Here is a 17510-nt window from a genome sequence, read left to right as displayed (position 1 = left end):
CAGCTGAGGCTTTGAATGTAGTTGCCTTTTCATTAGGAGCTTTAAAATCCTTCCTGCAGCCTGAGCCCTTGCAGTTAACATTGAACTCTCCCTGGGAGCTTGGAGTTGGCAGTGGGGTGCAGACAAAATGAAGAGCCGCTTGCCCCCCAACAGCATCAGTCAATCTAGCTAACCCTGCCCAGTCTCTCCCCACATCACCTTGCAGCTGAAAAATGCTTAACTTCATGAAATCCTTTGCTACATTTGCCACACTGGGGCAAAGTTCTGCAGCCCTTTTCAGACCCCAGGTATAATGAGCTCTTTGTAGTTCGAGAATGCACTGGAGATTTGCACGTGCTATCTCTGGGACGTCAATCCCCACTGCTCCCACCCTTATTTCTTGCTTATTTGGCCTGGAAACCATCTCCTGAGGCTGCAGGTCAAATTCCCCATTGCTGTGTCTCTGGCAGACTTAACAGGTCATCCTTTACCCTTCTTGTACCCCAGACATTCCTTCATCATAGCCCTTATTATTAGGAATATATTCACATCGCTGTTAATAATTCTAATCATCGTGGGCCCTTATTTAATATCTACAATGGGCCCAGCACTGTGACGGGCACTTTATATTTTTTCTAACTCAGTCTTGAGGTATGCGTGCAGAAAATGGATAGGACTTACTCAGAAGGAGGGAAAGGAGGGTGTCCCAGGCAGAGGCCATGGCATGCACAGAGACAAGGAGGAGAGTGGCACAATGTGATGGGTGAATAAAAATAGTCCCATGCTGTTAGATGGTGAAAAGGGAGGTAGTGGGGCTGCGGTGTAAGGTAGAAGGAACATCCAGAATAGGATTTGGCAAAGCCCCTAGAATGCCCTTCTGAGAGCTGTGACCATTGTCCTGAGGGCTATGGGCATGGGAATGGGGTGGGATATTGTGGGGTTTTCAGCAGAGACATGATGTGCTGAGACTCATGTGTTGGAAATAGTCTTCTGGCCACAGATTTGGACTGGGAGGTATTTATCAGGCTGCAGGATTATCCAGGGGAGTGACAGTGCTGGGGCGAAGGGGACAGTGGGTGGGACATTTAGGAGGTCACTGATTAGAAGAGAAGACGGTAACTTGGGGGCCTCGGTGGGTGGGTCTGGAGGGGTAGCATCTGTACAATGAGCTGATCCCCTAGCAACTCTTGCTGATTTATCTAAGTCCTTTAGAGTTTCTTTTCTTCTGCTACCAATTTGCTGAATGGCTGGACACACGTTTCCCTTCCCTCAAGACCTCAGTTTCCTCCTCTGTAAGAAGCATGTGTCAGATGGGTGGTCTCCCGGGACCCTCCTAGGCCTGATGGGCTGCCCAACATTTTCTCTCTTTCCTGCACATTTTCTGCAACCTGCTCTTCCCTCAGTCTGGCAAAGGTTCCACTTCACCAATGAGCTGGTGAGGGAGGGAGGGAGGGAATGAATGAGTGAATGAATGAAGAAATGTAGGGACCTTTCCCTCCCAGAATCCAAGTGTCTGTCCCACTTGGGTCTTTCTTCCCTTTCCCTCACTGGGTGCAACTGCCATTTGCAAAGCATGATTTTCTCTGTCTCTGTATCCATCTGCCATCTGGCGCTCAATCTCTCTCTCTCTCTCTCTCTCTCTCTCTCTCTCAGTTGTCCTTTCTCTGCATGTCTACCTCTGTCCAGTATGTGCCTCTGCCTCTCTGTCCTTCTCTCTTCTTTTCTCTCTCTCTGTTGTTCTCTCTCTAGGTGTCTATCTCCCCTTATCTGCTTCTGTCTCATTTTATTTCTGTGTCTGTTTATCTCCCCCAACTCCTGCCTTCTCCCTCACTTTGTCTTAGTCCTCCCTGTCTCCAGGTAACTGTGTCTTTCTCTCTTACTGTCTCCTTTCCCTGGGCTTCACCCCCCCTCTCCCTACCTCTCCCCATCTCAGAGACCTCATTGCCTTAATGCAGGCTCAAGCTCTGTGGTATGTGAGGAGCCAGAGCCCTGACTTCTGAAGGAGGGGAGACATAAGAGGGAAGGGCAGGATGATATTCTCAGACTGGTACATCAACCCACAGAGTTGGCAGCCTCTCAGCCCAGCTGATGCAGGACAACAATTTCTGAGGATTTCCTTGTCCTCAAAACAAATACCACTGTCCTGGAGAACCACCAGCCTTCAGGGGTGTCCATGCCTGGAGCCAAGATGAGACTTTCCAGTCCCAGTAAACTCTAGGGCATGCAGAGATGTGCAGTCTCTGCCACTTCCCTTCTCTTTACCTTAGCTCCCCTAACTGAAAAATGCACAAGCAACTATAGTAACAGAGGTTTGGAAGACAGACAGGAAAAAACATGTCTTGTTCTCTCTGTGGCCCTAAACAAGGTTGTTTCCCCAAATCCTGGGACAGTTGGGCAGCTCCTTAGAGTTTGAGGGTCACATGGGTGCCCAAAATAAGCTGATATTTTGGTGACTCTTAAAAGATAGGATTTAAATATATAATGTTTATGTCATGGAGATGCTGGATCCTGGATGTCAATGACAGTGCAGAGGGAGACACCCTGGTGGTGGAGTTCAGCAATTCCGCTCTGGCTCAAAGCTTGCATCCATTATTCCCTTGCAGTTATCTAGACAGGCCCTCTTTAGAAGACAATTGAGCAACTATCTGTTGTTCTTCAGGCAAACCTATTCTACGTGCCTTCTCAAAAGTTCCTTTCCAGACATAGTACTCTTCCCACTCTGGGAGATATTCTGCTAAATGGAATTTTCTCTACATTTGCAATACTCCTATAGATAAACTCCTCAGGCAACCAGAATCTGGAATATGAAACAGATCTTTCCCAATCTTTATAGCTTTTCTAGGTTTTTTGTTTTTGTTTTTAATCTTGATAAATACTCTGCTGAGTTGACCCCATCATGAACAAATAGAAATGTTGTAACTTGGGTGTCCCAATGCATGGAGCTGATTGAAAATAGTTTGACCATCCTTTCATGTTTCTGGCAATTTATTTTTCCTCATTGAGAATCTGTGTGAGCTCTGGTATACCCCTGCCTGTGTTTTCCATTGCTGTGCTCGTAGTAAAATAGATTTTCGTAAAGATAAAATGAAACCATGGATGGAAAGCCCTTTGTCCATGTCATGCAGAGCTCTACCAGAACACATGACATGAAATTATATCCAGTGTTGCCTTGCGTAAACGTTTATGTCCAAAGCTCTCTCTCTCAAGCCCCCACATCCTATTCCTCATTCTCCTCTAGAGGAGATTTTTTCCATGACACTGTGCTTCCCATCGACCTCAAAGGCTGTGGGTTAATATTTTCTCATGGGCACGGGCCAGTGCTAATATGCAAGGCTAGGCTTATCCCAGGCAACTTAACTTAGCAAGTCCCAGAATGGAACCTGATTGAAAAAATCACATTCCATTCTTGGCTATTCTGCTTAGCGGCCATGTGTGGGAGGCTGCACCTCTCTGGACCCCGGTCTCCAGGAACAGGAGCAGATATCAAGCCAGTCTTCACCTCCATCCATCTTAAAAGCCAGAGCACAACAGGGAGGGAAGAAATGATACTCCAAGGTTTGATGATACGGGGCGACTTCTCAGTCCATGATTTCACCCTAAGTCTTATTCTGCATTAGCTGCCATGTATTGAAGTGTTACTGTGGGCCTCATTGATTTCTCACAATGGCCCTGTGAGGGAGAAAGTGCATGGACCCATTTTACAGATGAGGAAAACTGAGGCCCAGAGAGGTGACATGATATTCAGAATGACTCATTGGGTTGCAAACACAGGCAGTATCTTGAAGGTCTAGTACAATAACATTTCTACCTGGCCTTAATATCGTATCCAAATGCCTTAGCTTGCATGAGTTAAGGGGCACTTAGAGGGTGAAGGACACATGTGTGCTGGGAGCCTGGATGGCCCAGGTTTATATCTCGGTTCTGCCTCTTCCATAGCTCTGTAACTGGGCGAGTTATTGGACATCTCTGCCTCAGTTACCTCATCTGCAAAATTCCTTGTAGAATTGTTGAGAGGATTGAATTGCTTAATATATGTAAAGGACTTAGACTAGTCTCCAACTGCACAGAACTTCTCTCAGCTCCTCAGCTTTTGAAAGGAAAACCTGATCATTCCCCTCCTTTTTGCTTAAATCCTCTTAAGGGTTCCCCAGTCTTTCTGGTCTAGTGCTGGCCTCTTCATCACAGACCCCATAACCCTCTCCAGCCCCATGCTCCCCTCTTGCTACCTGCATTCCCTCTGCAGTCACTCGTATGTGACAAATTTCTTCCCAACCACCACAGGCCCTTTGCACCTGCTTTTCCCAGCCCCTGGCCCTCCCTTCCCAGCTCTCTTGAGCTAGTAAGTTTCTCCTAATTTTTCAGTTCTATGCTTATGCATCTCTTCCCCAGAAAACTTTTGTATGCCGCTTGACTAGGTCAATGATTTTGGTTGAGCTAACTGGGCTGCCCATCTCCAGGGGGCAGGTTGGGACCATGTCTATTCTATGTGTCTGTCATCATCTGGGACCAATCCCCCACCCCTCATCCCCAGGGCATGTCCTTTCATGGTGATAGCAGAGCTGCCTCATGGAAAGTAAGCAGAAACATATGATGTATCTTGAGACTGTGCTGAAGACCTACTTCCACCCTCATTCTATGGGCCACAGGAAGTCATACGGCCATGCCCATCATCAGTGGGGTAGGGACGCTGACTCCCCACAAAGAGGATCACCCAGTACATCACTGTCTGGCCCCTCTCACAGCACCCAAGCTTTTTCTCCTCTTTTCTTTTTTTGTCAAGAGACAGGGTCTTACTCTGTCATCCAGGCTGAAGTGCAGTGGCATGATCATCACTCACTGCAGCCTCAACCGTCTAGCTCAAGCAATCCTCCCGCCTCAGTCCCCCAAGTGGCTTGGACTACAGGTGCACGCCACCATGCCTAGCTAAATTTTTTTTTAATTTTTATTGTAGAGAATGGCGTCTCACTATGTTGCCCAGGCTGGTTTCGAACTCCTGGGAGCATACTATCCTCCCACCTTGGCCTCCCAAAGTGCTGGGATTACAGGCATGAGTCACTGTGCCTAGCCAGCACCCAAGCATTAATACTCCCCTTTTGTAACACTCACCAGGGCAGTGGTTTTACACTTATTTGTGGAATAATCTAACTCTCAAAAACAGGAAGACCCGTGAATATTTTTGAAGACCCGTGAAGGTTTTTGTAAGTCATTTTAATCCGGGAGTCCTAGCACAGTGTCTGGCACATAGTAGGTGCTCGATAAATATGCGAATGACTGAGTGAACAAATGCATGAGGATTCCTGAAGTGGCCCAGAAGGGAGCAGGGTGGGCTTCTTGCTTCCCCGGCTCACCAGTCCTGTTCCTCACCTCTGGCTGCGGGAAGGGTTTAAAGGTGAGCGGGACCACTGGCGCAGCGGACGGACCATTTGCATCAAGACGCACGAAAGCGGCCAGAAAGAGATCGAGGCCTTCGACGCCGCCATCCTGCTCATCCGCAACCCCTACAAGGCCCTCATGGCTGAGTTCAACCGCAAATACGGCGGCCACATAGGCTTTGCTGCGCATGCCCACTGGAAGGGCAAAGGTACCGTTCGGGAGAGGAGAGGAGGGGAGAGGAGGGGAGGAGAGGGGAGAGGAGGGGGAGGGGAGGGGCCCTGAGCTGCGGGGGGCCGTGGGAAGGTCCCGCGCTCCGGACCAGCGTGGCCAGCAGGAGACGATGCCTCATGCGAGAAACCCCGGAGGGCATCCTGGAGGGCATGTGTCATGCTCCAGTCCCTGCTTCCAGTAGAGTAGGTGCCTCCCACAACACCCCACCACCCACAAGCATCACCTTCTGTGAGCTGGGATGCTGCATCGCACAGGGGATTAAAATCATGGGCTCAGGAGAAAGACTTTGGGTTCAGATCTCAGCTCTACCACCTCCCAGAAGGGCTCATTAACCTCCCTGAACTTAGATGGCCCCATCTATAAGGTGAAGATTGTAAAACAGTGAGGCTTTAAGAATTTTACAAACACTCAGTAGGTGTGACTTTCATGGTGTTGGAGATGCTCTTGAAATTGATGTGGGATTGATGGAAGCAGGTTAAAGAGCCCCACCCTGGAAGTCAGGACACCTGAATCCAGCCCCAGGTCAATGGCTGTGTTGCCATGAGGTCCTAGGAGCACAGGTACAGGGCATCATTTCAATGAACACTCCCAACTCTGGGTGGCGAGACTCAGAGAGGTTAAGTGACTTGCCCCACATCACACAGCTGGGAAATGACAGTGTTGAGCCCCAAGCATGGAACTTACTAAGATGACCTGGGTTTGAGACTCAGTTCTGGCACTTACTAGGTGACAGAGGGCTGTGTGGATCAACATTTCCATGCAGAGCAGCCACCCAGGGCAGTAGCCAGAGCTTTGAAGTCAGACCCAACTTCTGCCATCTTGAGTATTCTTAACCCATCTCAGCCTCAAAGTCCCATATCCATTATAGGATGATGTCCACCACCATAACAAAAGTCACATCTCCTGAAGGCTTTGGAAAAGGCTAACTTCTTAAATCCTCGCTGTAATTGTCCCATTTTATAGACGGGATAACCTAGGTTCAGGGAGGTTAAGGAGCTTTTCCAGGGTAAGGGGGATAGAGGGGGTTGTTGTTCAATGAGTAGGAAGTTACAGTTATACAAGATGAGTAAGTTCCACCGTTCTGCTATACAACATAGTGCCTTCAGTTAACAAGAAGGTATTCTTTACTTAAGATTTTGGTAAGAGGGTAGATCTCTTGTTAAGTGTTTTTCACTATACACAACAATGAACAAAGAAAATAGACTAAAGGAAACTTCCAGAAGTGATGGAAATATATATTAGACGGATTATGGTGATGGTAACATGAGTGTATCCACATAACCGAAGTCGCTAAATTGTATATATTATGTGCAGTATTATGTATATTAATTAGACCTTAATAAAGCTGGGGTTGGGAGGAGTTTTTCCATAAAGTGGTAGAGCTGGGATTTGAACCCAGGGAATCTTGCTCCAGAGGCCACGCTCTTCAGCATTGCACTGTGATAATGCATTAGATGAACCATTGGTGGCTTTGAATCACCCAGTCCAGAGCCCCCGACACACAGCAGGCGCTCTGCAAATGTGAGTTGTCCCCAGCTCATCCAGCCTCCAGGAACCAGGCTGCTCCAGTACTCCAGCTGCTCCCCAGAGAGGAACAGAGCAGGGCAGGATGATGTAACTCAGCAACTCGCAGGTAACACCCTCAACACTGACTTTGCTGATTAAAACCCTTGGGCCTGCCCCTTGGGTCCCAATTCACTCAAGGCGGTTTGTCTGTTCCTCCCTCTGCCTCACTCCTCTTTTCAGTGAGGGGGTGGAAGCTTGGATAGGTGGTGACATTTGTCCAGTTATTCCCAGGGGTAGAGAGGCCTCTGAATCATTTATTGGTAGAACAATCAATCAAAAGCAAACACTGGTCGCCAGGCTGAGATATCCATATGTGCAAATGGTAGTAGCCTGTCCCAAGAGCACAGACTCTGCTTGTCAAAGCTGGAAAAGACCTAGGAGATCAGTGAGCTCAGTGGGCCTCTGTGCTGGTTGCTCCTTAGAGTCCCTGGAGGAGAGCGGGAAAACCCCAGTGCCCAGGCTGCACCCTGGACTATTACTGGTTGGAGCCTGGACGTCAATATATTTTTTCAACTTTTATTTTAAGTTCTGAGTTACATTTGCAGGATGTGCAGTTTAGTTACATAGGTAAACGTGTGCCATGGTGGTTTGCTGCACAGATCAACCCATCCCCTAGATATTAGGCCCAGCATGCATTCGCTATTCTTCCTGATGCTCTCCCTCCCCACCACCGACAGGCCCCAGTGTGCGTTGTCCCCACCCCGCTCCCGCATTGTGTGAATATTTTTAAAGTTCCCCAGCTGCTTCTAATGTGCATGGAGGGCTGAGAACCACTGATTCCTATTGAGTAGTAGTGAAACTGAGGCCAGAGAGAAGCAGAGACCACCAAGGTTGGTCTAGCCCTAGGACCTAGTTCTCCCACCTCCCAGGCACCCTGCTGTCCCAAGTGAACAGAAAAGGGGCTTACTTGGGAAGCTCTTGTGGGCACTTGACATTTGATATCCCATCTAAGCTCTCTAGGGACCACAGCAGGTACGAAATGCAGTGACCATCAGTACACCCCACTTTACAAGTGAGAGAGCCATCCCAGGAAAGGACAAGTCTCTTGGCTAAGACCGTAGGTACTGACTAAGCTGAGATTCAAACCGAGATGTTAACCACCAGGCTCTACTGCCTGCGACATTGCTGACCCTTTGGTACATTCAGATATTTTCCTCTTCCAGAGGAAGAGGAACCTCAACACTATCTTAGGTTCAGACAAGTCTCCTAATTCCCAAGAGCCACCCATCGCTCCTCTTTTTCCTTATTCAAGACAGCTGGGAGCTCTAAACCAACACTAAGGAAGGAGTCAGAACAGGCTGAATGGAGAGGCTGCAGGGAGTATGGGATAGGGGGATCCACCACCCTCATCTCATATTGGGAGCCCAGGGTCCTACATGAGTCTGAGACGGGAGAAGGGATCTTCTCCAAGTGCCCCCTCCAAGGCCTGACCCAGGTATGCAAGGGCTGTGGCAGAGAGCCTACCTTAAAGAACAGAACCCCCAGTCTCCACTCAGCCCATTCTTCCCTTTTGCATTCACCATCTGTCCTCTGGAGACACTTGAGTTTGAGACCCTTGCTTTAAGGTCCTGAATCAGTGGCATCAGCATCCCTTGGGAGCTTGTTGGAAATGCTCATTTTTAGGCCCCATCCTAAAACCCACTGAATCAGAAATTCTGGTAGTGGGGCTCCAGCAATCTGTGTGTGTGTGTGTGTGTGTGTGTGTGTGTGTGTTTTAAGACAGAGTCTCACTCTGTTGTCCAGGCTGGAGTGCAGAGGTGCGATCTCGGTTCACTGCAAGCTCCGCCTCTCGGGTTCACGCCATTCTCCTGCCTCAGCCTCCCAAGTAGCTGGGACTACAGGCGCCCGCCACCACGCCCGGCTAATTTTTTGTATTTTTAGTAGAGACAGGGTTTCACCATGTTAGGCAGAATGGTCTCCATCTCCTGACCTCTTGATCCACCCACCTCGGCCTCCCGAAATGCTGGGATTACAGGCATGAGCCACCGCGCCCTGCCGCAATCTATGTTTTAACAAACCCTCCAGGTGATACCGATGAGCACCCTAGTTTAAGAACCATTGCTATAAGCCTCTGCTACTCAAAATGTGGCCTGTGGACCAGCGACATGGACATCATCTGGGAGATTTTTAGGCAAGCAAATGTCAGGCCCTATCCCAGGCTTCCTGGATCAGAATCCGCATTTTAACAAGACTTCTCCAGACACTTCATGTGCACTTTAAGGTTTGAGAACTGCCGCTTTTGGATGCCCTCAGTGACAAAGTATGTGAAGGTCACCCTGTAAGAGCCAAGGTCACCTAGCTCTTGAGTGTGTCCACCCCACCATGCCCTTGTCCCCCTCGCAATTACCGCTCAGTCCAGACTGCTAGAACCACCAACCCCGCTTTGCTTTGGGTTCCGTAGAGTTAATTTTACAATCTTCCTAGAGTGAGTTCAGAGCAAAATTTTATGTGATATGATTATACAAGGTGAATTGTCCTGGATCTGGTTAATGAAACAGATACTGTGTTTAATGATTCCATGGGGAATTAAGTACAGTTAAGCTATTAATCAGGCCCCAGTTCTTTCCATCAACAAGAAGATGGAGGGGAGGCTGGCCAGCCTGTGCCCTGCCAGGCACACCTGTATGACAGTTCTGGTGGAACCAGCACTCATTACCAATGTTCCATGGCTTTATTGCCCAGTTTGCAGACAGCAATCAATGATCAGGAATCCTGAGTTAAACGAGGACTTTGGTTTTTGATTTTTCTTCTTCTTCTTCTTCTTTCCAACGAAGTAAATTCAGTTTCAAGAGAGGAAGCATTGCCATAGGAGGGGGCCAGGTGGACAACCATCTGCTGCTGAAACAGCTTGGATATCTATTGTGCTTTTGGAGGGATGTTTGGACTAAATGATGGAGCATGTGGGGAGTCAGGAGATACAGGAGGACGAATAGCATCATGATAATCGTAACACTAACCAATATTTATTGAGCACCTTGCTTGTCCCAGGCGCTGTACCACGATCTTTGCAAATCTTATTTCGCTCGATTTGTACAGCATCTGTAGGAGGTAGGTCTTATCCAGATCACCACTTTGCAGTGGGTGCACTGAGGCTGAAGATCGAGTAACGTCTCCAAAGTCACATAGCTTGTGTGGGGAGGAGCTGGGTTCTGAACCCCGGCAGTCTGACTGCAGAATCATCTATAAACAGACCCCAGGTCTCAGACAACAGCCTGAAGGTAAAGTGAGCAGTAGGCAGCCTAGAAGTCATGCTTCCCAGGTCCTGGAGTGAAAAGAGGGCAGGAGCTGATCAGACCAGGTGCTCTATTTTTTCTTTTTAAAAATTTATTTATTTTTATATGTTTAGGATGTACAAGTGCAGGTTTCTTAATATATATAAATAAATGTATAAAATAAACATTTTGTATACATATGCACATGCATGTATATGTACCACATTTTCTTTATCCAGTCCTCCACTGATGGACACTGAGGTCGATTCCATACCTTTGCTGTTATGAATAGTGCTGCACTAAACATGTGTGCAGGTGTCTTTTTATGTAATGATTTCTTTCTCTTTGGGTAGAGACCCAGTAGTAGGATTGCTGAACTGAATGGTACTTCTATTTTTTGTTCTTTGAGAAATCTCCATACTGTTTTCCATTAGGCTCAGTCTGGGATAGGTGTGGGTTGGAACTCTGCCTTCAATGCCCACTGTGTGGACTTGGGCAAGTTAATTCCTGCTTCTGAGACTCCTGTTCTCTGTGTCTAAAATGGAGCCAGTATTAAGAATTCCTACTCTCTAGGCTACTTCAGAGCACAGAATGAGATCGTGCATGCAGAGTGCCCCACATAGCTCCCAACACCAACAGATGCTCAGGCAACATACATTCCCTTCCTGCCCCCAGACAGAGGCGGCTGGTGTCCCACAGAGGCTTGCAGTCAACAAGGACACTCTGTCATCTCCATCCCACCTGCATCCAAGACTAGGACACCTGGAGCTACCTGAGAAACTCCTTCCTTTTTCTTGAGCCATCCTGCAGCCCTCTTTCAGCAACCACTTGAGATGGTGAGAGGTGGCCAAGCCTAGAAGTTTGGATCTGTGTTGTTGCTGGGTGCTGGGTGACGAGCACCATCTCTATCACCTGGGTGTCTCCCCTGAGAGTAGCAGCTATTCCGAATCACCAGCGATGCTGTGAGGTGATGCAGGAGTGGGGAAATTCTGAACAAGGAAAACAGAGCATACAACATGCTACATTTTTCCTAATCACTCAGATACATCTGGTCTTAGCTCATTATAACAGTACGGGCCCAATTAGCCAGATACATTGTAAATAATCTATTTTAAGGATAAAAAATATTCTTGTCAGCAGCATAAATATCTCCCAAGCAGCCATGATGTTCCGGGGGACTTGGTGGGGAAGGACTCTTGCCACAGATTCTGATGTGTTCTGCAAAGAAAGGGAGGCCTTCGCCACACTGCAATTTGGCAGTTACGAGTTTCAATTTAGTTCAACAACCGTTCACTGAGCACCTGCTGAGTACAGGCAGTGGGAAGAAGTGGGGTTGAGGCTGCTGGTGCCTGGGAAAGATCCATCCTGGAACCAGGCAGGCCTGATCTGAACAAGTCACTTCACCTCTCTGAGCCTCAATTTCCTCCCTGGTGAGGAGCGGACAGTAGTCCTTTTCCTTTCAGGGTAGTCAGCAGGATTAAATAAGATAATGGGTATCCATCACCCAGCAAGGGATTAGGACTTAATTTTTAAGAACCAGCTGGGCTTCCCAGTGCAGCCTGGGGAACTCACCACCCTCGTTCAATAAACAGAATTATCCTGTTGCCTGCTCTGGCGGGCACCGGGTAGTGTTTCGCCTTGTGAGAAACAGCAGGTCTCCGTTCACGGTTTTGGAGCTCCTGCCCTCTGATTCTCCAGCTGGGGATCAGAATTGAGGCTGTGACTCCTTTTCTCTGTTCCCAGCAGCCTCCAGGTCCCCCTTCTGCACTTTCCTCGGCTCCTCCTTCGTGGGAGTTTCAGCAGCTCCAGGAGCTGACTGCCTCTCCCCATGGAATTCCCAGGTTCTCTGTAACCTGTCTTGCAAGTCAGAAATGCACCCTCCCAGTTTGCGTGACAATCCCTCCTCTCATTTCACTATGACACTTCCCTGAAAAATAAAGAAAGGTAGGACAGAAATGTGTGAAGATGATAATAAAAATAGTCCCACTTAAATCCTGCCCTCAGATAGCTTACCATCTGGTGGGGAGACAGACTACAGAAGTGGGGGTTTCTGCACAGCATAATGAGTGCTGTGGGGGGCTGCGGGGAATGGAGAGGGGAACTGCGGAACCCAGAGGAAGCACCCGCCTGAGCCCAGGGAGTCTGAGAAGATGACCTGAAAACAGAACAATATCAGTAATAACAATAGCCAACATGTATTGATCACCTGCTGAACCCAATGCACCATGCTAGAAACTTTATATGTTTTTCTCTACTTTGTACAACAACCCTATTATTATCCTGTGAGGAGATACCACTACTACACAGAAAAACTTGGTACTTAAAAGCCAAGACTTTGAAGCCAGACTGCTTGGGTTCAAATCCTGGCTCTGCCAGTTATTAGCTGTATGACCTTGAGCAAATTACTTAACCTCTCTGTGCCTCAGTTTTCTCTTCTGTTAAATGGAGCTAATGATGATACCTCATAAGGTTGTTGTGAAGATTAAGTGGAATTAAGAGCTATATTAATATATTTATTAATATATAAGTATGTCATCTAAAATAAACAATACGTATTAACATAAATAATATATAACATAATAATATGCTGTATGTTATATTATAGTACCACATACTTATATATAGGGTTTGCCTGGCATATAGTAATCACCAAACAAGTAACATTGTTAGCCCCAAAGAGAAGGTGGTGGCCAAGAATACTCCAGGGAGAAACAGCATTGAGGTGAGAAGTATCGGGGTGTGTTTAGAGCTCTAAAAGGGGTGAATTGAGCTAAGTTGTTATTCTTTTTGTTTTTTAGAGGCAGGGTCTTGCTCTGTCACCCAGGCTGAAGTGCCGTGGCATCATCATAGCTCACTGCAGCCTCGACCTCCTGGGCTCAAACAATCCTCCCACGTCAGCCTCCTGAGTAACAAGGACTACAGGCACGCACCACCATGCCCAGCTATTTTATTTTATTTTATTTTATTTGTAGACACAGGGTCTTGCTATGTTGCCCAGACTGGTCTTTAACTCCTGGCCTCAAGCTATCCTCCAGTCTTGGCCTCCCAAAATGCTGGGATTATAGGTGTGAGCCACCTCACTCAGCCTGTGTTATTACACTTAATTGTTCATTGTGTTACTGTGTTGTGCTGTGAGTAACAGTAACCACTGCCAGCACCATCTGACTGGATCTTTTGACCTCCTCCTCCCTCTGACTGTGTCCTCTCTCCTCTCTCTGCAGAGTGGCCAGAGTTCGTGAGGAACTATGCCCCATGGTGGGCCACTCACACACTGGACTGGCTCAAGTTCGGCAAGAAAGTGCTGGTGGTTCACTTTGAGGACCTGAAGCAGGACCTCTTCGTCCAGCTGGGCCGGATGGTCAACCTGCTGGGCGTGGCTGTCAGGGAGGACCGGTTGCTCTGTGTGGAGAGCCAGAAGGATGGCAACTTCAAGCGCTCGGGGCTCCGGAAGCTCGAGTATGACCCGTATACTGCAGACATGCAGAAGACCATCTCTGCCTACATCAAGATGGTGGACACGGCCCTCAAAGGGCGGAACCTTACGGGTGTCCCCGATGACTACTACCCGAGATGATGGGTCCACACAGGGGGAGGGTAGACTGGGTGTCCTGATCATGTAGGCCCTGAGGACTCAAGACCCCTGGTGACCCTCACTCATCTGTCCTCTTTGGTCTGGGGACAATCCCCTTGGCTACTCTTTGCCTTCAATGAGTTTCCTGCATGACAGAGGAGGCTCAAGGGAAGAGATTGTCCAGGCACTACCACTCTGCTCACGTATTCCCCACTTGGCAATGTGGAGCATCTTGTTTGGGGGGTTCTAGTTACATGGACTCTTTTCTGTCTCCTGTGTCCCTGCCCCCACCACTCTGAGTTCTGCTTGTGGGAGGGAGGGCTCATCCATATCAAGGAGACTTGCTGGATGCCCTGTGGCAATTGTCGAGGCTCTTGATGCAAGAGCCCAGGGGGCTATTGTAAAAACGTGGCCCCAGATGCTTGTCCCTTCTGGGCTGAGCTTGCACAGCCCCTTTCTCATCTCCACCCAAGAAGCGCTGGCACTGATGTTTAACTCAGGCCACCTTCTGTTCTAAAGAAAGATTGCTGGGAAGTTTCTCCGTGGCCTTGGGTTTCTGACATCCTGGGGAGGGTGGGGAGGCATCGGTGCTCACAGTAGGTTAACTGGAGACACCATGTGGGGCCATTGGTGTCATGAGATACCCCCCCCAGGCCACACTGCTTCTCAGAAACAAGCTGCTTGCCTTTCCACCTCCAGGGCATGAACCCTGCCCTTTCTATCCATGCCGTGTCCAGGAGGTGACCTTGAGATCCTGATACCACCTTCAAGGAACCTCAGGCACTAACAAGGAGCCCACAAGGATGGCCACATGCCATGTGCAGAATTTGAGTTAAGAGAGAGCCCCAGTGACACATCTCTCCACGGTGGGCTCCAGTCGGTCTTACACTGCCCTTCTGACCCCTACAAATGGGTACTTTGCTATCCAGGTGAGACAGCAAGAGTGCTCTTAATCAGATGGAACCACACCCAAAATGGACCCCCCACTACCTTCCCAGACCATCTGTCTCCCCTTGATCATAGTCCAACAGGGCCATTTTCCCTTGAGGACCCGTTAAGGAATGGGGTGAATGAAATTGTGTCATTTCTATACAAACACTGCTCTCTTGATGCTGAGATGCCAAACCAAAGGATTTCTGAGGACCTGAATCACAGAGCATCAATCTTACAAAGTGTTGGTCCGGAGTCCCATCTCTTCCCCAACCCCGGACACCAGTGGCTTCCCACCTGGTCCAAACCTGCACCATCCATCATTGTGTAGATGAAAAAGCCATAGGTCACAGCCTCTTTGCTATTCTGTTGGAGCAGCCTCCCTAAGCGGCCCCTCTGAAGCCTTGGGGTGCAGGTAAATGCTCATTCCCAAGTAGCAAAGAGACCACGGAGAAGGTGCGTGTAAAGAGATATATTTTTGTAAGAGGAATATGATTAATACATTCCGCCCATTGGAACCTGGCCATGCAAAGGAAGGACACAGGGATTAGACCTGTGGCACCCTTCCCTGATTCCCTCATCTGTAGGACTTGGGCTGCCCCAGGCCCACCCACGGGGCTCTGAATGTATTTTGTACCGTGTTTCTTTCCCCCAGGCGAATTTCTAGTCTTCTCTCATGAAGCAGTGGAGGGGTTGGCCTCCCTTCCACTGGGAGGTTGACTCTCTCTGCGAGACTCTTGGTCCAAGACCTGAGTCAGTTCTTTGCTGGTGGTCCCCTCTGACCACAAGCTTCTGTCTGAAGATTCCTCAGGTCAACACCATCATTAAATGCGAGTTTTGTTGATGATTCTACCATGTGGTAGAGTGTTGTGTAAGACACGTTCACAAATGAGATGTTTTCCTCGGGGGTGTGTGTGTGTGCATGTGTGTATGTAAGAGAAAGAGAGACAGAGACAGTGAGAGACAGAGAGGCATAGAGAGACAGAGAGAGAGAGACGAGAAACAGAGATAGAGACAGAAAATGTTCAGGGTGGCAGGTGGGTTGGTGTATGACTGCTTTTGTGCCTGTGTGACTGGCATAGCTGCTCAGGAAGAATTACATGCCTCTGTGTGTAAAATTGCCTTTGTGTTCTTCTGCCTCTCTGTGTTTTGAAACTGTATCCCACAAGTTGCCGTTATGACCATCTCATTTGTAATGGGTCTGTGCAGGTCCTTGTGTATGGAATTGCACCCGTGAAAAGGAGAAAATGGTCAGTGTGCATGAAACCCATGTGTGAGAAGCTGCCTGTCTATTTGGGGAAGGCATGCCTTCCCTTCCGCATATGCCTTTTGTCCTTGGCTGCTGTGACAGGGAGGAATTGTGGGGAGAAGTGGTGGGTGAGATGAGGTCTCATGGAAGTATTCCTGCCTGAGTATATGCACAGGTATGGAAGAGGTTATCTATGAGAGGCATCCCTTCTGTGTATGTTTGTGAGAGACAGTGTGTGTGTATGTAAGAAAGAGAGAGAGCGACAGAGACACAGAGACAGACCCTGAGTGTAATGCTTTGCACAGGCATATGCAGCAGGGAAGTCAGAGAGAGTCCAGGAGGACAGAGAAGTCCACTCTATTCCCTGGTGGGTGGGGATGAGTGTTTCTAAACCTCCATATACCGCTGAAGAAAGACCCTGTGTTCTTCCTCCTCATGCATCAGAGGGGCTTCTGTGAGGAGGTGCTGATGTCCAGGGGCAGTTTTCCAGCCAGAGGGAGAGGCAAAGTGTTATATACTGCCACATGGACAGTAAGCAGGGGATGAGCTGGGCCAGGCAGAGGAAAGAGAAAGGGGCTTCTCTCCCCGAGGCAGGGAGAGCTCAGGAGGACTGAGAGTACTGGGGTGACTGTGGTGGGGAGGGGAGAGGAAAATCTCGGAAACGGTGTGAGCTTGTTCCAGAATCCAGAAGAACATGGCCTTTCAGCCTTCCTCTAGGGGTTCATCTTGGCTCACAAAAGTCATTATGTGATGACTAATTGAGCTCTGATCTGGGGCCCAGGCTACACTCTGTCCCCAGTATTAAACCAAGGCTGACCTGGTCACAGACTGAGCCCAATCCTAGAGCCTTGAACCTGATCACAGACTGAGCCCTAATCCTGTGCACATACTGATCCACAAACCCTCATTCCAGCCCCACACTGACTGAGTCACATTGGACTAAGTCCCAAACTACTTATACTGAGCTTGACCCTAGTCATTGACTACCCTCCAACCTGGGTCGCAGACTGAGCCCTGACCTGCCTCAGAACTAATGCTGGTAGTATCTCCTGACTGAGTCCTAATCTCTGTCATGCACTGAGCTCTGATTCTGGTCACAGGTGGAGCCCCAGTCCTGGCCCTGCATAAGTCATGATCTTGGTCACTCCAAGCCCTGGGTCTGGTCCTGCCCCTGATCTCAGATCAAGAGGTCACAGGCTGAGCCGTGAACCAATGTTCCAGTTTTCTTTCATTTTTCTAAATATTATTCACGCAACCAAATCCTCCCAACTGGAAGTGCAGGAAGCCATGCAGCGTCTAGCCCCAAGCTCTCATGGATCCTTCTCAGAATTCTCAGATTATGTGCCTTATGCAACTCCCTGCTTTCCACCTGCCCATTGTGCTTTCAAACCACAGATCA

At 48.6% G+C, this 17510-nt stretch overlaps 1 protein-coding gene across 1 annotated transcript in view; it reads left to right on the top strand.

Moving 5' to 3' along the window:
- Window positions 1-16128, top strand: part of WSCD2 (WSC domain sialate O sulfotransferase 2) — a 125591-nt gene extending 109463 nt beyond the window's left edge. The window contains exons 8-9 of the mRNA XM_017879758.1: window positions 5360-5560; window positions 13583-16128. Coding sequence (XP_017735247.1) covers window positions 5360-5560; window positions 13583-13935 — 554 coding nt within the window. The 3' untranslated portion in view covers window positions 13936-16128. The remainder of the gene's footprint in view (window positions 1-5359; window positions 5561-13582) is intronic.
- Window positions 16129-17510: the final 1382 nt, after the last annotated feature.

The sequence above is a fragment of the Rhinopithecus bieti genome, unplaced genomic scaffold, assembly GCF_001698545.2.
Source record: "Rhinopithecus bieti isolate Rb0 unplaced genomic scaffold, ASM169854v2 scaffold_11933, whole genome shotgun sequence".
Classification (NCBI taxonomy): Eukaryota; Metazoa; Chordata; class Mammalia; order Primates; family Cercopithecidae; genus Rhinopithecus; species Rhinopithecus bieti.
This window is presented reverse-complemented; position numbering and strand designations above follow the sequence as displayed.